Source organism: Emys orbicularis, chromosome 5 (genome assembly GCF_028017835.1).
Source record: "Emys orbicularis isolate rEmyOrb1 chromosome 5, rEmyOrb1.hap1, whole genome shotgun sequence".
In the NCBI taxonomy this organism is placed as follows: Eukaryota; Metazoa; Chordata; order Testudines; family Emydidae; genus Emys; species Emys orbicularis.
Genome location: NC_088687.1, coordinates 37,128,083 through 37,155,057, shown reverse-complemented (window position 1 = coordinate 37,155,057; position 26,975 = coordinate 37,128,083). Strand labels below are relative to the sequence as shown.

The 26,975-nt window shown below is 41.0% G+C and overlaps 1 protein-coding gene across 3 annotated transcripts in view; it reads right to left on the bottom strand.

Annotated features, from left to right (window-relative positions):
• Positions 1-6,195: 6,195 nt before the first annotated feature.
• The window catches only part of EIF4E (eukaryotic translation initiation factor 4E), a 43,458-nt gene continuing 22,678 nt past the window's right edge, over positions 6,196-26,975 (bottom strand). Inside the window, exons 4-8 of one of the 3 annotated variants that reach the window (XM_065404720.1) lie at positions 22,518-22,581; positions 20,502-20,615; positions 15,697-15,717; positions 13,710-13,849; positions 6,196-7,251 (exon numbers count right to left, since the gene is read on the bottom strand). In XM_065404720.1, the coding sequence (XP_065260792.1) occupies positions 7,137-7,251; positions 13,710-13,849; positions 15,697-15,717; positions 20,502-20,615; positions 22,518-22,581 (454 nt within the window). In that variant the 3' untranslated portion in view covers positions 6,196-7,136. Of the gene's footprint in view, positions 7,252-13,709; positions 13,850-15,696; positions 15,718-15,914; positions 15,932-20,501; positions 20,616-22,517; positions 22,582-26,975 lie in introns of those variants that run through there. The other 2 variants (XM_065404722.1, XM_065404721.1) reach the window with 2 other exon arrangements.

Below are 26,975 nucleotides of genomic sequence, written 5' to 3'. Positions count from 1 at the left end.
CCTCAAAGGTCTCCTTGAGTTGGGGGTTTGGTGGAGGAGACTGTGTGACCCTAGTTTCCTTGTGCAGTTAAGCTGGAGGTCTAGCAAAATTGCTGCTGCTAACGCCACCTAAGGACCCCAGGATGGCCATTGGAGACACCCATATGGAAGATGGAGTGGTACCCAGGACTGACCCCACCAACCCTGATGTGGGTGAGGTCTCTGTCAAAGTATGGGTTTGTGTAATGATGTGAAGGGGGACCCCACACTGATGATGAGACTGACTGAATGTCTCCTTCATCCCCCTTCTCAGTGTCCTCCAATGAAGCAGCACCAGTCGAAAAGGGCAGAGAATCCTGTCGTACCAGAAAGCAATAGTAGTCTGGAGACTGTTGTCTTAGTACTGAGAGTGTTGTTTGGTACCCATAAGCAGTGGGGACTCTGGCTGATTTAACACTGACAAGTCCCTCGAGTAATGGAATTCCTGTGGTACACCAAGCAAGATAGTATTGACGCAGCAATTGACTTCAGTGGTACCACTGGTTTGGGGCATGTAGGCACCAAGACCAAAGGTGTGTGCTTCGATTTTGTTGGTAAGTCTGAAGTAGACTGTGTCCATCTGGATGCGCAAAATACTGTGGCCCTGCTGGCTCAGTGTTTCTCCAAAGTGCTCGGAGATCTCCCTGCTCTGCTGGTACTGGAGGAAGAGTGTCACCTCTATGGTATTGAGTGAAGAGGTTGAGGTCTCAGACACTGTAGACCTAGCAGGAGATTGGGTCTTCTTGGGAGCTAGCTCCTTGTGACTGGAGACTAAGCTCTTCTTCAGAGCCTTCCCTTTCTTAGGTGAGACCTTAGCCAAAGTTGAAGGGATGTGGGCTCTGTCTGGAGACAGATGTACAGTGGGGGAGTTTCTTGATGTGACTTGGAAGTGGGTCGAAGAGAGCACTCCATCATCAGCAGCTTCAGTTTGGTCTCTGGATTCTTCTAAGCTCCAGATTTTAAAGCCAGGCAAAAGTTAAACTTCTGGGAGATATGGGACTCTCTCAAGCAAAGGATAAAACTTAGAATGGCCATCGCTGATTCGGATAGCCTCCTGCCAAGGATGGTAGCATTTGGAGTCTGGCAAGCCAGACAGCATGCCCTGTCAGGCCAAATAATCTCCCCAGAAAAAATGGGGGGAGAAAACAGGAAAAACGGAAACCTCTCACAACTATCTTAGGGTATGTCTACACAGCCAACATTAAAATGCTGCTGTGGCAGCGCTTTAACATGGCTGTGTAGTCGCGGCTCCAGTGCTGGGAGAGCGCTCTCCCAGAGCTGTAATAAAACCACCTTCACAAGGGGAATAGTTGTAAGTGGCAGTGTAGAGAAGGCCTAATTCTATACCAAAACCAAACTGAACAAGAACTACAAAACACACTGATGCATACATGAGGTGAACATACTAGAGCTCTGTCTCAGGCAGAAGTGTTAGAGAAGGAACTGAGTGCAGTTCGCCTGTACAGCCCTATATATTCTCAGAGTGTGGCATGAGGCTGTATAGAGTCCATGCACAGGCCAAACTGACACTGCTAATGGAAAATCTCCAATCAGTGGATTGAGAAGCGCATGCGCACCTGAAGTGGAACACCCATAGGGAACTAGACTGCACAGATGAGTGGCAAAAGCTCATGGCTTAGAATTTTAGAATCTGCAACTCAGTGGTTTTCGTTAGACACCCATACCTTTTTTCCATATAGTTTCTTTGTCACAGGGCATCTATACATCAAGGTTGATCTTGGAGGAGGCAGTGATACTGGGCCTCTCTAACCCCAGCTCATAGAAGCACTGCTCAACTTTCTCAGCTGCTAATTTGACTGCAGAATTGGCACAGCCATTATAGCTTGGTTCCATATTTAGGACTTCCATGGAATGATGCAAAAATCTATCTGCAAAGAATTCCTCTTTCCTTTGACAAGTCAGAAGACCTTCTCCCTTCCCCTTCCTGAAATTGACAAGATCCACAAGCTGAAAATCTCACCCATTCATCATATCTATCATCCTCAGTCCCCATGCCACTGAGAACAGGAAAGCCCTTCACAACATGAAGAAAATCTTAAGATTTAGGAGTGTCTCGACAGTTGATTTCTTATCCACACCTTGAGGTTCAACCATGTCAGAACATCTTTTAAAATGACTTTTCAATATTGATAAGCAGAGATGCCTAAACAAGTGTTAGACATATTTAACAATTCACAAAAGCAAATACATGCTCCAGGGAGACTGCAATAAATACCACATATCAATGAGAAATCAGAAAGAACAGAGACCACCTTTTTTGCAGCACATATTAAGGCTTAGCTGTCAATTGCTGACATTGGCGAACAGCCTCTTTTGAAGAGACAAAGCTCTCCTCCCATGAGGAAGAAGAGAGTTTTAGAATCTCTTCCAAACTAACATACACTTTCAGATGTAGTTCCTCAAACAATCCTGACATTTGGTGACGAGGGACAATTTTACTGTTTACTTTAAGCAAGCTATTTTCAGTGAGTTGAATGTTATTCAATATATGAAAGTATCAAGGTTTTTCCAACATAATTGAGCGCACATTTTAGACAAACACAAGTCATGTCATACAGGTAAGGCAGAATCCAAGTTATGGAACTGGATTTTCTCTTCGCATAGAATAGGATGGACACTTTTTAAGACGAAGTCATTCAGCTCTGTAAGGTAGATAATGAAAATTAAACATTCCCATCATGCACCTTACCTCTCCCCTTCTCTTTTAAATGAGACCGCCAAGCACCATATGTATCCTCCTGTGATTCTGTCTCCCCCCCCCTGCCCCACATGCCCACTTTTTAGGTCATCTTAATCATCTCTCCCCATCAATGCAATCTTTTCTATGGAGACACTCAGTTTATGTTGTGATCAGTTTTCCAAGGTCAAAGTTGCAATCCCCAAAATTATTTTCTCACAGAAGATTCCATGATGGGAGATGGAAGACTGAAGAGGCTGCTTTTTTTTTTTTTAAGTGACATTTTTCAGGAAGCCTATAATGAAGGAAGTAATGTTTAAATACTGTTTTTTAAAAACATTTTAGAAGCACTCTACCACTCTTAAAGAAGATGGTGCAAAGCTAGAATAGTAGGTATTGTTGGTCTTAAATTACAATTTTGGAAATTAAGTGACAGACAGCAACATTTTTCATTGCTAGTAGTTTAAAAGTATTTTTTTTCCCCAAAGGAGTTAAAATCAGATTTACTTTACAATGAAAGGTGACTAAGTTTTTAATTACTCACACCTTTTGGTTCACAAAACACCAGGATATTTGACAAACTTGGCAGGTTACAGAAATACTTAAAATAAAAAATTGTTATTGCAGAATGGCTCAGTTAAATATTCAGACTAAATTCCTTGTGGCAGGGACTGCTCCTGTATGTCTGGAAAGCATGTACCATATCATGGGTATTAACAGGAATACAAGGAAGAATTTTACATTCCCAGTTGGAGATAAGGTTCATGGTTACTTGTTTCTTCTGGCAGCAAGTTCAACTCATAGAACAGTTGAGGGAAAAAAACCCATTTCTTGCATTCCTAAGTTTCATTCTTGAGGAGGAAGTTCAGTTGCTCCAGATGAATTTAACAGTTGTGCAAGGTCATGGTCACAGAGTGAAGTAGAGCCTTAGAATGCTCACAAAAATTTCACTGAGGGTTTCAAAGACTAGGATGGAAATCTTAATTTGACTACTCAACCTGCTAGAACAATGCTGGAGGCATGGCACATAAAAACTGCTGGTAATATTTAAGACCCAAACATTTTCAGTGAGGACTTTTAATTAAATTTTGGGCCTAACCTAACCTATCTGATTTACTGACTAATCCTAACCAACATTAAGGATTGATGAGATAGTTATTGCTCAACTATTGCCGAAGCAGCATAGATATTTATGCATCTTATTTAGAAAGGTATGCTTTACTATCCTTTAAGAAATCTTGAAAGATTCCCACAGTAATACACTCCACTCTGCTACAGCGATACAATCTTTCAGTACTCCCCCGTCCCTTTCCCTATCCAGCATATAAATCCAAACACCAAATTGGGAATTTTTACAGTCTACTTTGAATAAAAACAGTAAATTGTCACACTGTCCTAGGGTTTGTGCACCATAACATCACAAGTTTTAGTTTAGAAGCTTTTAAAACATTTAAAAACAAGTAATACTACCCAACTCTTGTACAGCACTTATCAGTAGACCTCAAAGCACTCTACAAAGGCAGTACAGATTATCTACACTTTCACATTTACCTTCCTCCCTTTAGTAAACCCGGCTCTGACACCTCACACTTAACAGCACGTTTTCCAAAATAAAATCCAATACTGTATATTTCTACCTAGGGAAGGGTACAGTGGGGTGGAGAGCTTTTAAGTTAGAACTATTCCCTAAGTATAAGATTTACTAGGTACAGGGCGCATATTTAGATGACAAAGCACATTTAGTAAAAAGCTCAATGAACCATCTAGGACAGTTTATGGTCAAATTAGCATTAAACAGCATCCATCTTGAATATAAATAAAGGAAACAAAGGAGCAGCAAACTAATAAGCAGACCTGAATAACTGAGCAGAGAAATTGAATATGAAGCAGCATGTACTATAATAAAACGTTGTCAACGGAATGACAATTTAAATGCAACTAGTTCCACAAAAGAGGGCTATTAGACCCCCCCTTAACATTTGTACTATAAAATCAAATTACAAATGTGTAGTCACACTACAGTCCTGTACAAATGTGAGGGGATAGTCCTCCCCACTTAAGACATGGCCCCTACTTAGTGACATTACAGGTAGATTGTCAGTACATTGACAGTTCACAATTTCATTAGAGATGTGTCTGCTCTGTTAAAGGTACATTAGTTTTTATTGCCATAACACTAAAATAAATCAAGCTATGTCCAGTCATTATTGATTTTAATACAAGTAGTAATTCTATAATTTCCATTTAAGAGGAAAATGGTCCATATTATGAAGACGACCCCATTTCTTGTAAATTATGTAGAGTTTGAGTTCACCGTAACTGGTGCTATACTGGTGAAATGCGAGTGTGGGTAAGCATTGTTCCCCATTCTGATAGCATTTTGCCAGGAGGCAGATTTCAGTCTTAATGTAACAAGTTCCACAATGAGACGAAAATGCAGAGAACCCTTAGTGAGAATGTGAAACTGACAAACTGCAGAGTAAGTTTGCCTCATTTTCAATTTCCTTACCGAGACCACATACATAGCTCCGCAGGATCTTCACATACCATTTAATAAATGGTAACAATTTAAGAGACTAGTCTAACTGCACACCACTCATTAGCCTTAAGATATTATGTTGTATTTTGGGAATGATGAAAAGAAGTTTGTTAGGAAGTACTCCTTTAAATGGTTGTACAACTTTATATACTAGCCGCCTCTAAGATTTTCTCTCACTGGCCCTATGAAGTCAGTTCAACCTCCAGCACCCCTGCCCATCTGCATCAACTGCCCCAGCCAGAAGGAAATTTGTCATTGGTATGGAAGACATGATAGCAGATTGTTACATTTTATCCCCTTATACCATTTTTCTTTAATGGGTTTTATTGATATTTCTCATACAGTAGCTACATGATTTTACATAGAATCTTTCACTTCAGTGCTCGAGACGCACAACATGGCGTAATAGATAGGTCTCCAGAGTCCCACTCTGGTGTTCTAGGATCTATTCTTGGCTCTGCCACTGGCCTGTTGAGTGGCTGTGGACAAGTTCCCCACCCCAATCTGTAAAATGGGAGAATACCACCATCCTTTGGTAATGTGCTCTGAGATCTACTGATGAAAAGTGCTATACCAGAGGTAGGTATGTTGCTGTAGCTGCCACCTGAATCCAGATGGCTTTTGCCCTGCGTCCCTTGCAACTTTTCCCTTGAATTCTGTGTACGCTGACCAAGAAGCTGCACAACACACTATGATCAGTTAGACTGACCATTTTAAGAAAAACAATAGCCAAATCAGTGTAATTCCACTTTGGAAGATGGTGCTATCTATTAGATTTATTAAAATTTTTTAATAACCATAGTAATAAACTATAGTTCCAGATTAGTCTCTCTTGGAAGACACACTACAATTGAAGCCACAGTAGAGACTGCCTTGTCACAAGTACAAATATTTGCTGTAAAGATGGAGGAAATAAAAGGACAAATCTAGTTGTCTAAAAGACAATTAACTGTACACATTTTATTTACAGTTTTGTACACTGTCTTAATATGAATGGGACTGCTTGTCTACTTGAGCCATTTTTAACCAAAGAATATAACCTAAGTAATACAAAGTGTTAAAATACAGCATAAGATACAAAAACAGACATACTATTTCTAGTAAGGAATGTAAATTATGGTGTTACATTTAAAAAAATCCACAATTATGTTTAGGAAATCACACAAACATAGATCACTGATTTGACTGAAATGCATAAGTCTGTAGCAAAGCTTTGATGTTACAAAAAACAAAAAGTTACCAAAGAATGCACAAAATTAATGTTTATTCCACCTTTGTCATATTCCCAGATCCTTCACCAATGTTACATGAGCAAGAACAACTGAAATCAGAGTATCACTAATGTTATCAATTAGGGAAACAAATAAATTAAGTCTAGCAGCCATCAGCATAGGTTACAGCAAAGACAATGCTGTATTAAGAAAATTGCTAGAAAATTCTATGCACCATACTTTTTTTTCCAAACCAGCAAAATATGTTACTGCATACAATGCAAATATAAAACAGAAGTAAATTTTTCTGTAAGGTATAGAGATGCATTTTCTTTTCTGAATATTGTGGATAAACAAATGTTTTTGTAATAGTAATGTCCTACTAAGCTATTACAGAGTGGGCCAGGAAAACCTTTATGGATTCTGGGGGTAATGTGTACTGAAATCCTTTGATTGAATAATGGTTACTTCAGCCAAAATAGAAAAAAAAAAACTGAACACAGAAGTACAAGACAAAGGCGAATGAGACTTCTCACAAATCTTAGCAACATTTAGATGGAAATCAAATTTAAACGCAGTCCACTCTGCTTTTGAAGAGGCTTTGGTTCAGCTCCCAAATCTCGATTGCTTGACGCAGTCTCCTATGAAAGAATACGCAGAAGGTGTCTTCTTAAACAACAAACCTATTTTTAGTGGTGGAGCCGCTCTTAGTAGCTGTGTCTGCATGGGACTGATAGCCAAGCACTATCTTTGGAGGAAGTCCTAATCTTTCCTTGTATACTCTCCTGAAGAAACAAAAAACACCAAAAGTTTTTAAGTAACACTCTTTAGAAGGGTATAGTATATCAAGTTATTTCCTTTCAGACCTGCTGACATCTTAATGCACAAAGACAAATTTCTATTTAGAAAACAATTCTGCTTAAATATTTCTGTACGTATGTATACTTTTTAAAACAATATCCTGTTTTTGTACAAAGTTCAACTGCTCCTGCTACTTCTATTTCTCATTTCAAGTCTAAATTATATAATTTATTGCAGAGATAAGTTATCTTCGCCAGGATAAGGAGGACTTGGAAAAATAAGCAGCAGGCCCAGATACATTTCAGAGATCAAAGATCCACCCTATCATGCTGATATACTGGCAAAAATATAAACAGTTTTTTTTAAAGTTTAAGATTTCCATGAAGCATGTATCAGAATTTCTGTTACTAGTTTCAGAATGGGTAGAGTATTTGATTTGATATCATCTGAAATTGATTAAAATATTGAACAAAATGTGATCAAAAGCTCAAGAAATAAATTGTATCAACTTAGTCACTGCCACAGGAACTTCATGTATTTTCCTTTGAACAGGTTTTCTAAAAGCTATAATGTTATGGCAAAACTAGTCAATGAGCCCACTGACAACAGTTTTGGGGGCACAAGGGAAGACATTGATCCTAGAACTTTGGTTCAGTTCTAGCTAAGAGGGACGACTACTACCTAAATACACTCTCCTAAACATTCCTTGACAGGAAGTATCCAATTCAAATACTAACTGCCTTTAACTTGTGAGCTCTGACCAGATCATAAAACAAAGTGATAGAACTGCAGGCTATTATTAGAAACTATATGAAATTCTATTGGTACAAATTGCAACTTCAACTGATATTTAGAGTAAGTGATTAATGGAATATAACTAGCCAATTTTATTCTGACTTCTTTAAACTTGAGAGTTAAATACATTTTCAGTGGCAGCAATATGTTAGACTGTTACTGGATGGGAAATACAGGCAATATAAATGAAGTCACGTAAAATCATTGGGGTACTTTGTGCCATCTTCACTGCTACCTTGTGGCTAGTTTTCCATTTTGGTGATCTTAAACATTTTTAAATTTAACTTAGGCCCTGTCTACCCTGGCAAGTTTCTGTGCAGTAAAGCAGCTTTCTGCATTGTAACTTCCGAGGTGTACACACTGCGAAGCAACTTAGTGCACAGAAACTGCGCAGTTGCAGCACTGCTAAAAAAACCAAAACAAGCCACCCTGACAAGAGGCATACAGCGCCACAGTGCCAGTGTAGACACCCTTGTCGATTACAACACTGCGACTAGCCTCCGGGAGGTGTCCCACACTGCCTGTTCTTGCCTCTCGTCGTCAATTTGACCTCTACTGCCCTGCCCTCAGGTGACCAACCGTCATCCCCACCCTATAAATTCCTTTGGAATTTTTAAAGTCCACTTCCTGTTTGCTTGGTGATGCATGCAGTGGTTTCAGCACATCTTTCCAGGTGGACATCCCTGCTCCACACACCAGGCGATCCCCCACCTGGAGCAATGCCAAGCTGCTGGACCTCTTCAGCATTTGGGAAGAGGAGGCGGTCCAGTCCCAGCTGCGCTCCAGCTGTAGGAATTATGCCGCCTACAGACAGATTTCATGATGCATGACAGAAAGGGGCCATGACCGGGAGACACTGCAGTGCAGGGTCAAAGTGAAGGTGCTGTGGAACGCCTACCACAAGGCACGGGAAGCAAACAAGCAGCCGATTCTACGAAGTGCGGGACGCGATACTTGGTGGTGACCCCACCTCCACTGTGAAGGCCACTGTGGATACTTCGGTGGCTCGCGTGCCAGTCGAGAGTGAACCGAGCCAGGAGGAGGAAATTTTGGACGAGGATGTGGAGGGGGACCCAGAGGCAGAGGATGACTCGGAGGTCAGAGATGCATACAGCCAGGAGGTCTTTTCTACCCCGGAGGAGGCTAGCCAGTCACAGCTGTCGGATCTTGGCGAAGCGCAAACAGGAGAGGAGGCCCCTGGTAAGTGGATTTGATTTTGGAAATTGCTGAAGCGAGTTGTTGGGGGCAGTAGGGTTGCAGAAAGCAGGCTTGTGTCTGTATGATCCGCATACCACCACATGCCTAGTCTGAGCGGCGGAACAGGCTGTTGATTGACTCCCTCACTTCACAGGAATCTCCCTCAGAGATTTCCAGGAAACTCATGGAGATTCTGGGCAATCCTCTGCTGCAAGTTCTTTGGCAGAGGTGCTTTGTTTCTTGCCCCATTAACTGTAACTTTCCCGAGCCACTCTGCCATCACTGGGTGTGGGGGGGCATTGCTGCACACAGGTGAGCCGCATAGGGGCCAGGGCGGAAGCCGCAGGCTTGGAGAAGACCCTCCCTCGATTCCCTGCTCACCCTCAGCCACGAGCTATCTTCCATAATGAACACAGCCTGAGGAAAATATGGGGACAGGAATGATTACCAGCCCCCTCTGCCACAGTGCTGGCTCTCCCCAGTGTACCATAGGGTCCAGGAACACCGATTTACCCTGCCTCTGTGCTACTCACCATTTTGGCGGTCTTGTGACTCATGTGTGCTTGCCTGGGGTCAGCCAGTTAGTGGCAGGTGTGAGAGTACTGGCTGTGTTTTAAATCACTTAATCAGTGTTCTGTGTGTTGCAAACAATACTGTTTCTGTAAAATGTTGAGTTTTAGCTTCACAGAGTTGACCTTGGGAATCCAGCCTCCCTCTTTGTTATCGCCAGCTGAACAGCTGTGCAGAATTAGAAAGCGGCCAAGAAGAACCAAGGAGGACTTTCTGCTTGATGTTATGATGCACTCTGCGGCTGAAAAACAGGAACTGAAGGAGTGGCAGGACAGCGAGAAGAGGGTCCGAAAGGAGAACGCGGCACGCCAGAATGAAGCCACGGAGCAGCTCTTAAACTTTATGGAGCGCCAGGCGACACTAGCACTGCAAACTGATCAGCTCCACGCCTGCCCTCCCCTGCAGCCGCTGTCGCAAAACTCTTTCCCATGTGCCCCCAGACACCGCCAACACACACTTATCAACCTCCTGGCTCCAGTCTGTACCCAGGGCATTCCACTCCTCCCCCATCACAGTCCAAAACTGCGGACTCCCACTACCCACTGCACTCAACACTCATCCCTCAGCAGTTTGGCCCTGCTGAAGTACAGTGCTTGCTGCACTGTACTCCAAAGGAGAAGGTTGACATTATCCCTGGACATACACAAATCTTTAACCGTCCCGAGACCCCACCTCCTCCTGGGACCTTCCCTTCCCCCAACCCCTTCAGTGCTGATGTGTTTTTTTTGTTTGACTCTCTTCTCCAGTTGTTGGTTTTTAATAAAAGAATTGTGTTGGTTTGAAAGCAATCTTTATTCTATTAATTGAAAGCAAACAGAGCCTTGCAAAGCAACAATTATCTTAAATCTTCATATTGCATCGTCTGCACCAATCACAATCACTAGCATTACAAGCACTCAGTAATGACTCCTGAGCATAGCAACAAATATTAGTGGTTTTCAGCTTCAAATTGCTGCCTCAAGGCATCCCTGATCCTTATGGTCCCACGCTGCGCCCCTCTAATAGCCCTTGTCTCTGGCTGTTCAAATTCAGCCTCCAGGAGCTGAGCACCAGTGGTCCATCCCTGAGTGAAGCTTTCACCCTTCTCTTCACAAATATGGAGCATACACGCCGCTATAAGCATAGGAATATTGTCAACAGCCAGGTCCAGCTTTCCATAGAGGCAGCGCCAGCGGGCTTTTAAACGGCCAAAAGCACACTCAACAGTCATTCTGCACTTGTTTAGCCTGTTGCTGAACCGCTCCTTGCTGCTGTCAAGGTGTCCAGTGTATGGCTTCATAAGCCACAGCATTAAGGGGTAGGCGGGGTCTCCCAGGATCACAATGGGCATTTCGATTTCCCTAGGGTGATCTTCTGGTCCGGAAAGAAAGTCCCTGCTTGCAGCTTCCTGAACAGGCCAGTGTTCTGAAAGATGCGTGCATCATGCACCTTTCTGGACCAACCTGTGTTAATGTCTGTGAAATGCCCACGGTGATTTGTGCAAAGCCATCCACAATGTCACACACACATTGCCCAGAGTCACGGTCTTTCCGAGCAGGGTGCAATTAATGGCCCTTCACACTTCCGTCAACACGAGTCCAATGGTTGACTTTCCCACTCCGAACTGGTTAGCGACCAATAGGTAGCAGTCTGGAATAGCCAGCTTCCACAACGCAATCGCCACGTGCTTCTCCAACAGCAGAGCAGCTCTCATTCTCATGTCCTTGCGCCGCAGGGCTGGGGCGAGCTCATCACACAGTCCCATGAATGTGGCTTTCCTCATGCGAAAGTTCTGCAGCCAGTGCTTGTTATCCCAGACGTGCATGACGATGTGATCCCACCACTCAGTGCTTGTTTCCCGATCCCAAAAGCGGCGTTCCACTGTGGTCAGCACCTGCGTGAATGCCACAAGCAAACTCGTGTTGTAGATAGTATGCGTGGTGAGATCAATTTGGCACTCCTCTTGCCTTCATAGTTTAAGGAATAACTCCACTGCCACTTGTGACATGTTAGTCAGAGCGAGCAGCATAGCGGTCAACAGTTCGGGATCCATTCCTGCAACCTGAAGAGGCAGAGCATGCAGTACATAAACCGTTGAAAGATGGCGCCAAATGTGGACAGAAGCACAGGGATTGCTGGGATGCGAAGCAATGCATCACGGGCCACTGGGACAGGACCCAGGATGCCCCATGGCCCCCTCCGCCGTGGCAGAAGAGGAAAAGATGCTCTGTGGGATAGCTGCCCAGAGTGCACTGCTCCAAATACTGCTGCAAGTGCCGCAAGTGTGAACACGCTATTGCGCAGGCAGCTGACAGTGTGAAGACACAACAGTGGTTTCCCTTCAGTGCTCTCTGAGTGGCGCTGTAACTGTCAGTGCTGTAACTCTGCTAGTGTAGACATACCCTTAGTGTTTGTTAATACCATTCTGATGCATACTTGGGATGGTGTCCTGGAGTACCAAAACATCTGCACCAAAGTTCAGTAACTCACTGTGTCTATCACTGAAGACTTGCCCCCAACATTAAATGAAAGAGATGGCATAGTAGTGAAGTGACTGCTACATGTAAGGCAGATCTCACTGGACTTAATATGGTAAACTGTTCTGCTAGTCACAGAACAGGCAGTCAGAATGCAAAACCGAACATAAGTCAACATGCAACCATGCACTATTTGTAGTTATAAAAATCTAGCCGAGAAAAAAAAATGCTTGTCCATCAAGGCAACAAACGTAGACCACGGAAATATTCAAGTAGCCTCATTTATTTTGACTTCAACAACAAAAGAGTCAGTTCTGTTATTCTAAGATCATCACTCCATTTGAATTTTCTTGAGTCCACTAAAGAAGAAAAAAAAAAAAAAAAAAAAAAGGGGTATCTAACCAGGCTGGAAAGATATGCAATTTCCTTTACTGGAAATACTGCAATTAGTTTTCTTTCAGAAGAGAAGACAATTTTAATCACGTCTAGTTTTTTTTAAGCTGACCAGTAATAAAAACAATTTGTACTTTAAATTTAAACTGCAAGAAGCTATAAGAATTCCACCAATATTTGCTAATAAGATGAGGCAACATTCAGCACATTACCTAAAAGTCAACGCTTTGAGCTCCAGGATATTTATTCCTGCCATGATTTTAGCTCTCAGCCTGCTGTTATGTCCCTTGCCCAGAATGATGCAAGGTAGATGACATTACTGAAACACACAGCTAGTTTTCTCTTTTGAGGTTATGTAAAAGGGTGAGAGGATGAGAAAGCAGCTTTAAAGTAATAGAATATATGCAGTTTTTCAGAGTGTGTTTTTTAAAAAAAAGCACACACCCCCACCAGACGTAATCAGATATGTTTATACTTGTTTTATTGAAAGTGACCCTTAGACACCCGCTTCAGGATAGGCTTACTCTATGCTCTGTGATGGCCAGGACATCATCAGCCTAGTGCATGCTGGTGTATTGCAGTGGAGCTTGAGTTAGCTAGCTACAATGCCCCACTCAGAAGAGCCAATGAAGCTTTCACCATGGATCTGCTTCCCATTTATTCATGTTTTATTTCCAAAAGGTACGAGGGACACTCAAGTAGTTCAGACAACCTACTGTAGGTCTATCCTTCAAATCCATGCAAGATTCAGTCTGTAAGTGCACGTGACAATGTGTGCATAACTTATTTTGTACTTTTTTTTTTTTTTTTTTTTAAACTTAAGACATATTGATCAGTAGGCCATACTACAGAAGAATTTACTGTTCCCCCAAAATACATTTTCCAGACTGTACCCACTGATCTCAAAATGAAGAAGATCAGCATTAGCATGATATCTCTGACTGAATTACCCAAATTTAAAAGGTATTTAGTATTAAAGAATACGGTCATGTGTATCAAGTCTAAGGCACTGAATAGCAAACATAACTTACCCTATATGCGTAACAGCATCCTTGTTTTCACATTCAGTTGTCCATATTGCTATTTTATCGCCCTTAGCTCTAACATTAACAACAGCTCCACATACATCATCGCTGTAGTCATCAAAGGACTCTCCGATAAGGCACAGCAGCTACAAAATAAAGACCAACTATTAAAGGGAGGTAAACAACCTGAAATAAAATTGTGTTTTATAGTGGAATCTTCCATTTTTATAAAGCAGTTTTATATTAGACATTATTGTATTAAATTTTTGGTGTACTGAAAACCTCTTACACATGGAGACAAACCATTTTCATTCTGAATGATCAAAACACTAAATATTAATGTCTAAATTTATGTTAAAATTAGAATAAGAAAGGTTTAGTTGCATAGCAGTGGAGTTCCCTTATTTCTTTTTAGGTGGGATGTTTTGTTTGAGGTTTTCCATCTATCTACAGGCTTCATAGCTGAAACCTTTATAGTACACTCTCCTCTGCCAAGCCCTCCACACATGCCACAGTCATGCCCTCCATCTCCTCCCAAATCTCCAGAACGGTTTCTCTACATAGCCTGTCATTTTGAAATTCCCATCATCCTCCCAAATGCTCTTTCTGCTTCTTCTCTATACATCTTTTCAGGTATTTGGAGGATCCCTTTTGCGCCACGCAGCCCCACCAACTATACATTTTAGAAGTGTTTTGGCTGAGGATTCATGTGCGGTTGCGACGGAGATATGCAACATATATTCTTTCCCCAGGGGCTGAGTGCACCACCTTTGCTGCACACTCAGCTTCAATGCATGAGGAGCAATGGATCAAGCTTGGATCAAACTCCAAGGCACTGCAAACAGCTCACTGCGCCAACCCATGTTGTGACTGTACCCTGAAACACAAGTGCACATGATAATGCTCCCCGTGCACAATGTTTACACAAATGCAGGTACTGCACAGAGATGTTTACTTGCTATGATGGACCAACGTGGAGACCCCTCAGAGTTGGAATGGAAAGGTTAAATCTCTTCTCTTGGCGTAGGAAGAGGAAGCTGATAGTAATGAATATAAAATCAGAAGCTAGGAATTGTAGAAAACTAATAAGAAGCAAAGGGACATAAGAAAAAATCTATGACCAGCAGAGTTAAGGACAATAAAGAGTTTTCTTTAGTACACTAGGAACAAAGAATCCCGACAATGGTATTGGTCCGTTACTAGATGGAAATGGTACAATTATCAATAATAATGTCGAAAAGGCAGAAGTGTTTAATATTTCTGTTCTGTATTGGGGGGGGGGAGAACAGATGGAGTAACCTCATGATATGGTGATAATGCTTTCCACTAGGATCTCTGGAAAATGTTAAAACAGCTACTAAAATTAGACATTTTAAATCAGCAGGTCTGGATAATTTACATCCAATTTTAATTTTAAAATTACATCATTTTAAAAGAGCTGTGTGAGGAGTTCACTGGACCATTCATGTCAATTTTCTTGAAGTCCTGGAACACTGAGGAAGTTCTAGAAGACTGGACGAAAGCTAGTGATGTACCAGTATTTAGAAAGAGTAAACAGGACAACCTGGGTAATGATACACCTGTCAGTCTGACACTGGTCCCAGGCAAGACAGTGGAGTGCCTGATACAGGACTCAATTAATAAAGAATTAAAACGAGGGTAATAAAATTAGTGGCAATCAACATGGGTTTATGGAAAACAGATCCTGTCAAAATAACTTGATTTTTTTTTTTTTTTGGGGAGAAAATTACAAGTTCAGTTGATAAAAGGTAATTGTGTTTATGTAATATGCTTAGACTCCTTTGAGGCATTTTACTTGGTACTGGCACAACATTTTGATTAAAACTAGAATGATATAAAATTAACATGGCACACATTAAATGGATTAAAAGCTGGCTAACTGATAGGTCTCAAAATAAAATTGTATACGGGGAATCATCATCATCAAGCGGGTGTTTCTAGTGGAGCCCGCAGGGATCACTTCTTGGCCTACCGTAACATTTTTATGGATGACCTGGAAGAAAACAAAATCATTACTGAAAGTTTGTAAATAAGGATTTGGTGGGGAGCGATAAATAACTCAGAGGACAGGTCACTGATTTAGACTGATCTGGATTGTTTGGTAAGCTGGGCTCAAGCAAACAATATGAACTTTAATATTGCTAAATGTAAACGTGTACATCTAGGAACAAAAAAGTAGGCCATACTTACAGGATGGAGGACTCTCTCTGAAACAGAGACATTGAAAAAGATTTGGTGGTCATGGTGGATAATCAACTAAACATGAGCTCTTAGTGAGATGCTATGGCCAAAAGGGCTGAAGCTATCCTTGGATGTTTAAATATGAGAATGAAGTAGGAGTAGAGAGGTTATTTCACCTCTGTATTTGGCACTGAAGCAGCCACTGCTGGAATACTACATCCAGTTCTGCCGTAATTAAAAAAGGGCAATGAAAAATTGGAGAGAGTTCACAGAAGAGCCACAAGAATGATTAAAGGATTAGAAAACATGCTTTATAGTTACAGAATCAAGGAGCTCAATATATTTAGCTTAACAAAAAGAAGGTTAAGGGGTGACTTGGTTACATACTAAGTACATACATGGGGAACAAATGTTTAATAATGGGCTCTTCAATCTAGCATAGAAAGGTATAACATGACCCAATGGCTGGAAGTTAAAGCTAGCCAAGTTCAGACTGGAAATAATGCATACATTTTTAACAGTGAGCATAATTAACTATTGAAACAATTTACCAATAGTCATGGTTATTCTCCTTCACTGAGAATTTTAAAATCAAGATTGGATGTTTTCCTGAAAGGTAAATTCTAGGAATTATTTTGGGGGAAGTTCTATGGCCTGTGTTATATTACAAAATGGGCTGGAGAAGTTCATCTGTGCAGATGAATGCAGCCAATCAATGGAAGTTTGTTTGCTTCATTTGCATCTTAGACATTATGTACTGATCATTATCTTGAATAAAAAATTTCAAAATCATTTAAAAGTTTTAGACTTAAAAACACTGTTCAAAGCAGTGTGAGAACTAAACCAATTCTTAAAGATTAATTGGCAACTGCAAAGGAAATCTAATGGCCATAACGTGCTAGTAAATAAATCAAACATAACACCCCCCCCCCACACACACACATTTTATAGAAGCTGCACACAACTGCAAGGGGAACACATTATATTCACTTGAGTAGTGGAAGCTCTAAACTTTTAGGCTCATGCCACACAAAACATCCGAAGTATTATTTAACCAACAGCATGGTCTCTTAGTATTTGGCCATAAAATGCTACCAAGGACAGATAAGATGTGACAAATATACGATTTATAGACATGTTATTTCTATTAGACAAGGGAAAAAATTAAATGCTGTTGTATCTCTATCTTAAGTAAAATAGTTTGTAGTTATATTCCAAACTTGGCCAACCTAACAGAAGTTTGTGTAACATGTTGACAAATCAAGAGGACAGAAGGAAAAGGAAAGGGTTCTGATTTTGTTTTGATTGAACTAGTTGTGAAAAATTATTGAAACGATTAATGGAGCTGCTCCCTGATGTGTGACTGCATAATCACGCATCTATCTGCCTGTGCGGTTAGGACATGTGCAATAAGTTACAAGCAACTGAACAGTTCACTTTCCTAACCTTTGTTTTCATGTTGAAACAGAAAAGTTAAATATTTTGTATTTTCTGTTTATAAAATGTTTGAAAGCAATGCCATGTTTCTTGGATTTTTCATAATGTTTAGGTAGCAGAGAAGTAAACCAAGTGTAGTTTAGGTTGATCAGGATGGTGTGATTACATTACATCGAGAAACAGTATACTACCTCCCTGTAGTTTTTAAACTATAACTCTTGGGACTTGAAAGTTCTTTTATGCAATATTTATTATGGCGTATGAGAAATAGCAATTAGCCTGAAAATACTCATCTTGTGACTCTGCAAACTGTATTATGTCTTTGGGACACATCACAAGGCTCTTATGGTGCCCATGGATCTGATAGATGCAACACCCTCTCCACCACCACTCTGAGTTTCACTCAAAGTTGCATGCGAAATGGAGTATATGCACCAAAGCCACTTGGATCTCTTCGTGTCCTTCCAGGCAGAAGGAAGAAGTGACAGCAACAGATTCTGGGGTGCAGTGAGGCTGCCTTGTGTCAGCAGCCATATCACACCCTAAAGCAGAAGTAGTCAATAGGCAGACTGTGGGCCAAATCCAGACCACCAGAGGCTTTTGAATGGACTGTGAACTTTTTATTTACTTATTGTTATTTTTGTATTATTTTCTCTGGAGTCTGGACTTTGATCAAGAAATCTGGACCTTGGCAAAAAATAATTGATTACCCCCTCTAAAGCCAAAGCTGGTCACCAGATCCCAGTGTAGAACAGTCCAGCAGAAGAGCTAGTATAACAATTCTTATGCAATCCCCTGCTTTGCTGCTGTTGTATAGCCAGGGCTCCCTTCTGCTCCATCTTATGCCAAGCAGCCATAGCATTCCTTGAGCCATAGGCAATCAGCATAATTTAGCCTTTAGATTGCCCTAAATTATACTAGGCACTGGTTCCTCACCAAATTGCATTGTGCTCTCCTCAGCTGTAGCAGAAAATATGGGCCAATATTGTATTTTCAATCACAAAATAATTCTGACACGTCACTTTGGTGTTGTATTAAGATTTACTGTTATATGATTGCTTATGCAGGGTGACAGTTTTGCAATGTACTAACCACAATTTAATACCAGGACATTCTGTCAAACATCTGACTCCACTAGATGCTGAAGAATCTATTCAGTTCTTAGGACAAAGTAAACTTTAGCCTTTTCCATGTGATACATTTTGTGAACATACATACATTATCCTACGATTTTCTAGGAGTATTTGGCAGCTACAGCTTTTTGCATTTAAGATTCTAAAATAGTCTACAAAACAACAGGAGAACCTGGAGAGAGGAAAATGGAATCTTGTGTAATGCACTAGACAATTGTACTAGCCCAGCACCGTTTTTGAACGCATAATATTCAGTATCCACTACATGAAATGAAAGAAGGTAAGTATAAAGGGAATCTTATTGACAATGCTTACATCAATTCCACTGTATGTATAAACTATTAAGAAAATAAAACGTAAATAAAACATAGATACTCTTAACAAACATAATGTTAGAGACAACATGCAAATAATTAAACTTCACCAGTAGCTGAAACGTATGACTAATACTCTACATCATTAGGGTAAGAGGGCTAATCAGCTGTGTGCAGAATTACCTCTATCAGGGGCATTGAAGAGACAACTACCAGTTGGCTTTTTAACAAACATTTGCAAGTCACCTTTAAACTAGGGCTGTCGATTAATTGCAGTTAACTCACACGATTAAGTGTTAAACAATAAAATACCAATTGAATTTTATTAAATATTTTTTGGGGGGATGTTTTTCTACATTTTCAAATATATTGATTTCAATTACACAGTATACAAAGTTGACAGTGCTCATTTTATATTATTTTTCATTACAAATATTTGCACTGCAAAAATGGCAAACAAAAGAAATAGTATTTTTCAATTCACCTCATACAATACTGCAATCTCTTTAACGTGTAAGTGCAAATCACAAATGTAGATTTTTTTGGTTACATAACTGCACTCAAAAACAAAATAATGTAAAACTTTAGAGCCTACACGTCCATTCAGTCCTACTTCTTGTTCAGCCAATCGCTAAAACAAACAAGTTTGTTTACATTTACAGGAGATAATGCTGCCCACTTCTTATTTACAACATCATCTGAAAGTGAGAACAGGTGTTCGCATGGCACTTTTGTAGCTAGCACTGCAAGGTATCTACATGCCAGTTATGCTAAACATTCATATGCCCCTTTATGCTTCGGCCACCATTCCAGAGGACATGCTTCCATGTTGATGATGCTTGTTAAAAAATAATGCATTAATTAAATTTGTGACTGAACTCCTTGGAGGAGAATTGTATGTCTCCTACTCTGTTTTACACACATTATGCCACATATTTCATGTTATAGCAGTCTCGGATGATGACCCAGCACACGCTGCTCATTTTAAGAACACTTTCACTGCAGATTTGACAGAACACAAAGAAGATACCAATGTGAGATTTCTACAGAACGCCTGTTCTCACCTTTCAGGTGATATTGTAAACAAGAAGCAGGCAGCATTATCTCCTGCAAATGTGCACAAACTTGTTTGTCTGAGTGATTGGCTGAACAAGACGTAGCACTGAGTGGACCAGTAGGCTCTAAAGTTTTACATTGTTTTATTTTTGAATGCAGGTTTTTTGTACACAACTCTACATTTGTAAGTTTAAATTTCATGATAAAGAGATTCACTATAGTACGCTCATTAGGTGAATTGAAAAATACTATTTCTTTTGTTTTTTTACAGTGCAAATATTTGTAATCAAAAATGAAGTGAGAACTGTACACTTTGTATTCTGTGTTGTAACTGAAATCCGTACATTTAAAAATGTAGAAAATATCCAAAACTATTTAAATAAATAGCATTCTATTATTGTTTAACAGTGCTATTAATTTTTTTAATCGCTTGACAGTCCTACTTTAAATGTAATATGTAGCCTAATATTTGTATGCTTGTCTTACTTCAAATGATATGTCTGAGCATCATTAGGGTACCTCGTGTTTCATGACAATCTATTTTTGTAAGGAAAAAGTCATGAAAGATTTTAGTACTGCCAAATAGAAAAGCCCTTTGTAGTTAGCTATTCAACGTAAGAATCTTAAGTTATAATATGAAATGTCATAGAGCTTACTGTCTCTAGCCAGAAGCGATCAAGATCATTTCGTCTCTGCTGTTTAGTTAGTGTAATTAGCCATCGTCCTCCTCGCTTATTTTTCTCATCTTCCCACATAGGTTCAATCCCATCCTACAAAACGTACAGTAAGACAGTAAATGGCAAAATATCTCATTTGTATTTTATTATACAACATAAAAGGGGAAGTAACATTTAAATTGCAACACAAGAACAGAATTTACAGTTTAAGAATAGTAATGATTTTTCCCCACAGAGTACCTTATTCTAGGTTAGGAACACTGAATACTAAGAGCAACACCAGTTTCATGCTAAATAGTAATGGAGAAATTTAGGAACTAAAAATGTAATATTTCTCAGACAGCTGAATTCTTATTTGTATAGCAAAGTCATGAATAAGTAACTTGAAGTCTGCTACAGAATGCTGTATGTAAACTGGTTCAAATACAGCCCAGGTGAGACATTTGTTTAGTCCTGTATGAAACTGGGCAACATAACCAGTAATTAAAACAAGGGGGTATGCCTACACTGCAAGCGAAAACCTGTGGCACTGAGTTTAAGATCCAGGTCAACTGACTACAGCTTGCGGGGGTGGGGGTGGGCTGCAGAGCTAAAAATAGCAGTATATATATTTGGGTTTGGGCTGGAGTCCAGACTCTGAAACCTGGCAAGGAAAGAGGCTACTGTGGCCAGCCCCCAGCCCAAGGAGGAACATGCACACAGTTATTTTTAGCCCCACAGTCCAAGCCTGGGTCAACTGACCCCCAAGATCTCAGACTTACTACCACAGCCTTTTCTTTTTACCAAGGACTCCTGAGTTATAGTCTTCAGTTTGACCACCAAGATTGTGTGATTCTGGCCAGGTTACTGAATCTTTGTGCTATGGTTTACTCAGGTGCGAAGTGGGAAAGTTGCTTACAGTCAAAGAGTGACTTAGTCAAAGTGGCATCATGGCACTCACTGTTTACTGCCTCAATGAATTCCAGAGCAAAATATGCAGGGTTTACAAATAATTTTTTTTAAACTGCTATCCTTTCAAAAAAAGTCAACCTATCATTTAAAAGGCAAACTGTGTTTTCTGATTCATGCATTGCCAGCAATGAAGGCTTTGCAATTGGAACTTACTTAACACTTGCTGCACTAGTCAGAAAAGAACCCAGCTCCCACTCTCAGTGCTGTTAACATTGCAGTGTTTGATATATAAAAGAATATCTTTAATAGTAAGTTTTCAGAGAAGAGCTACAATTCAATATCTGTGCTTCACAGAACTTTGGATGAAAGTGGAAAGTCAGTTAATGATGTTAGGTCACTTTCCCACATTTGGCACTCTTATTGGTAGCCACAGAGAGATCAAACTACTTCATCGCCCTGAGAAGCAATTCCTCTAGGTCAAGATAGAAGGCCACTGGCAGGATTACCAGGGAAAGCTTATAAAGCTGTTGTCAGTGATGTGCCTGTTGCCAGCAAGCATGAAAACCTCTATAAAACTTGCTTTGTTTGATAACTTTCATAAACACTACGTTCTCTTAAAATATGGGAAAGTTTTATTATGTATAAAGTACTAGTTAAACAGCCATGTGACCCCCTTTGTTGCATACCAAAAACCACGTTATAAAGTAATGAATGGAAGATCTTTTGCACTATTAAAAACAACTTTGAAACTTGATCATATCAAGTACTTGGGCTCATATCTTGTAAAATTCTTACAATGCAGGCACAAACAAGATACAGGGTGATGAAAACCAATGCATCAGTAGGGTCATGGGACTGAATTTTCAAAGCAACTAGTGATTCTGAGTGCCCAACTTTAGTCATTTTAAAAGAGTCTGATTTTCAGAGGGCAGGTGCTCAGCACTTTCTGAAAGTTAGGCCCCTTTAACACATCTCCACCAGCTGGGCTCCCAATATCACTAGTCACTTAAAAATTTTTGATCATGGTATCTTTACTTATTCAAGAAAACAGTTATATAAGATTGTGATTTACATCAATAATTTTAAAAAGCTTACTGGGCATACCTTAAAAAGTGAGTAGTCACAGCCAGGCATTAAATTACTAGAAAGCTGGATATGGTTGTATAAACTATTTGAAAACAAAGAAAAACACATAATTATAAGAAATACATTTAAAAAGTCCAGCAGCTTCTGAAGGTACAATATTGTTCTTGAAAGGCTTAAGAAAGCCGAATCCATACAGCTTGGAGTTTGACTGACAAAACATGCTTAAAACAAACTGAATGGTACATTAAAATCAAGTTATTAAAACTTTTCTGAAGCTACCCCAACTTCAGCTGTATAGAAACCCAATATAAAAATGCATATCAATTTATATTCTGATGTCAAACCAGTTTTTAGTAGAGATGTTACTTATTTAGCTCTTTAAAAAGTACTGAATTCTATCAAACAGGACAGAAACTGGTTTACATTCTCTCACTGGGATCCATGCTACCAACTATCATTTTTCAAAAATATTGCCATTTTCACCACCTAAACCCAAGTCTTGACTTAAGATAACGTGAGTTAATATTTCATACAAGTTTATCACATTAACATTCGGGACAACTCACTGAACAAAATTAATTTGTTTTGTATATTGTAATAGAAAGATAAAGACTTAGGCGGCTCTTCTATCCAGAAGATGTGTTTATATTCTACCTCATGAACATCTATTACATTACTCCAAGGGTGGAGACCTGTAGGCAGAATATTTGACAACCAAATAAGGATTAAAAAGAGACAAGCATGAAAGACTCAGAAGTGAAGTCTATACTGAGCCAAAAGGAAGTGCTCACCACCAAGCAATGCACAGGAAAAAAACAAATTTTGAAAATGGAGTGGGGCGAGGGGCTTAATGCACAAAATTGGAGGAGGAGTGTGAGGAGGAAAGGATGCTGTTGTAACAGATATTGCAATCACATGCAATATCTTTGGGGATCATAAATATATAAATCGTTTATGTATGACTGATTTACTCCATGGTGGAGAGTTACCACAGCTCCTATAGGAACTAAAAAGAGTGGGGAGAGGGAGGGGGTTATTCAGGCAAATCACTCTAGGCAAGTAACATACCCTGGAGTGGTTGGGCATATACTGATTCAAGCTGGGTTTTCCAGAGACTGAGAGACAAAGAAAGGGCTTTTGGTATAAAAGGATGAACTTAACTGACACAGGGTCCTTTTTCTGATCCAGCAAATGGACAGAACCTTCTGTCCAATGGGGGCCCCAATCCTTGCAGAAGGATTTGAAAGACTTTGGCTTACTAGGGCCCCATAACACTGACAGGTGACCTCTAGTCAGCTTTTAGCATACATGTATGAAAAATTGGCTGCTAACTTCTTGTAACTGTTGTTCTTCAAGATGTGTTGCTCATGTCCATTCCATTATAGGTGTGTGCACTCGCAATATGCACCGGTGCTGGAAGTTTTCACTCTGTGGTATCCATAGGGGACCAACTCTGGAGCCCTCTGGAGTGGTGCGCGTATGTGCTGGTGTAAGGGGCTCCACCAGCACCCCCCTCCCTCAGTTCCTTCTTGCCAGAACTCCAACAGAGGGGAAGGAGGGTGGGTCATGGAATGGACATGAGCCACATATCTCGAAGAGCAACCATTATGAAAGGTTAGTAACTGTTTTTTCTTCTTCAAGTGCTTGCTCATGTCCATTCCACTGTAGGTGACTCCCAAGCAATACCTCCGGAAGCGGGTAGGAGTTCATGGACACGTTGATTGCAACACAGCTCTGCCAAAACCATCATCATCTCTGGCCTGCTGAGTGATAGCATAATGCGTTGTGAACGTGTATACCGAAGACCATGTTACAGACCATGTTTCATTTAACTATTTTAGTTAAAACAATTTTAAACAAAAAAACCCGATTTTAAAAAACTTGAATTTTAACTAAATTCAAAAATTCATATGCTTGTTTTGTTAAAATATTATGTTTGCTGTTGAAGAAAAAAAATCCAGAATACATAACGTTGTTGTTTTAGTTAAATAAAACAATTTAAATGTTTGTCTGGGTGATGTTCTCCTCCCAAAACAGCATGGCAAGAAAATCCTCCACATATTAATGATTAACCTGTTGAATTGGAGATATTTATGAAGTCATTGGGAGGTGAACTATCTGCTTCAATTACCTTTGGTAAATGAAATAACCAAACAATCATTCATTTTCTGATATAGCTGTAAAACTAATCTGAAAAGTTTTCAAAATAAATCACTTTAAAGATGTATAGTGTGTACCTTCTAAAAATGAAACCTATATCTATCTCTGAGATATGAAGAATATGTATTAAGGTCATAACAATCCAGAAGAATGCACTTTTATGTAGAAATCCATGATTAAAATAGAGTCTTCCTGACTAGTGATTTAAATCAATCGAGTCTTCCTGACTAGTTATTTAAACCATGATTTAAATCAAATCCACCCTGGTACATTAGGCCTCCTGACCAAGACAGGAGAAAAGCATCAGAAAGCGAGCCTTTGCAGAGACCTTGCAGAGAGCAGAACCGATGACACCTTCTGTTCTGTCTAGTGGTGAACAGGTCCATTTGGGGAGCTCCCCACTTCTGGAAGAGCATCTTGACCACCTCCAAATGGAGGGACCACTTGTGGTGAAAGAAGAACCTGCTAAGGTGATCCACTAGTTTGTTCCAGACACCAAGGAGATGCAAGGCCTCCAGGTGGATTGCATGCTGGATGCAGAAGTCCCACGGACAAAGGGCTTCCTGGGACAAAGCCGACAAATGAGCTCCCCCTTGCAAGCTGACATAGAACATGGAGGAACATGTTTTGTCAGTCAACACCTGCACCACCCAACTGGACGGGTGGGGAAGGAACACTGCGCAAGCCAGACGGATGGGTCTGAGCTCCCTGACGTTTATATGTAGCGCGAGCGCCTCTTGCGACCATAACCCCTGCGTTTGCAGCATACCGAGATGTTGCAGTGCTTGCAGCGGAGTCCGATGGGGCTGGCTCCAAGGGCCGACTCCATAAGGAGCGCTCTAAGTCAAATGTCCCGCTCCTTTTTGGTTTGCGGCTTGAAATTCTTAAAAATGCGACACTTGTCGCTCATATGGGTCCCCCCCCAAGCACTTCAGACCGTTTTGATGGGGATCACTGACTGGCATAGGGGTTTTTTGCAGCAGTAACAAGGCTTGAAGCCCAGGATCAGGGCATGCCCCATCCCTAGGCTAAATCCTGTAGGGGACTAGCTATTACCATTTTATGCACTAAGGGAACTAAAACTATACAAACTTCCTAAGAACTATATACACAAGAGATTCACAACTAGGCACAGTTGAGAAAGGTAAGCTTGCCGAGGCAAGGAAACATTCCAGCACTGTCACTGGTGGTAAGAAGGAACTGAGGGAGAGGAGCCGGCGATGCCCCATATACTGGTGCATACGTGTGCCACTCAAGAGGGCACCAGAGCTGGTCCCCGACGGATATCACGGAGGGAAAAATTTCCAGCACTGGTGCATGTGGCAAGCACACACCCCTACAATGGAGTTGACATGAGCAAGCACTTGAAGAATTTTTATTGTTTTGAACATGTTTTCTCTGTAATGCTTTTACCTTAATAAAGGTGCTTGCTTAGAAAAAGCTGTGGGGTAACTTAACTGCTCGCAATACACTGTTCATAGCCCCTAGAGAAAGGAAGAAACACGCTGGCCTTTACGCAGACTGGTTTGCTGAGGATATCAAAGTCTAAGGCAGGCAGCTGTGTAGCCTTAAAACCCCTGGTTCCTATCCAGAGACAGGTGATGGCTGGAGACCTGACTGGGAACTCCTGAGTGCAGCTTGGGGGAGAAATCCCTGAAACTGTGACAGCTGTCTCCATATTCTCTACTGTTGGGACCAGTGCAGAGGTTAGAACAAGGAATGAAGACTTCACTAATTTGTGGTCCATGACTATCTATATTAGGTTCTGGTTCATCACCAGAAAGCACTGCTAGATTGCGCTCTCCACCTGCTGCTTCAACTGGACCTTTATTTTAGTAGCTGCTCTCAAACTACCACGGAGTTTGACGCAGGTTCATACAGTGGATGAAGAGCGCAAAATATCTTTCAGTTTAATACCCTGTAATTCAGAGATGGGCAAACTATGGCCCGCGGTACCGTCCTGCCTGGCCTGAGCTCCTGGCCCGGGAGGCTAGCCCCCGGCCCCTCCCCTGCTGTCCCCTCTCCCCTGCAGCCTCACCTCGCTCGCTCCGCTGCTGGCACAATGCTCTGGGCGGTGGGGCTGTGAGCTCCCGGTCTGACCCAGTGCTCTGTGCTGCGTGGTGGCGGCGTGGCCTGGCTCCAGCGCCGCCAGCCACCGGTGCTCCAGGCAGCGCGGTAAGGGGGCAGGGAGCGGGGGGGGGGAGAAAGAGGGGGTTGGATAAAGGACAGGGGAGTTCAGGGTGGTGGGCGGGGGGGAACAGGGGGAGCAGGAAGGAGGAGGATTGGATGGGGCGGCAAGGGGCAGGGGTTCCGGGG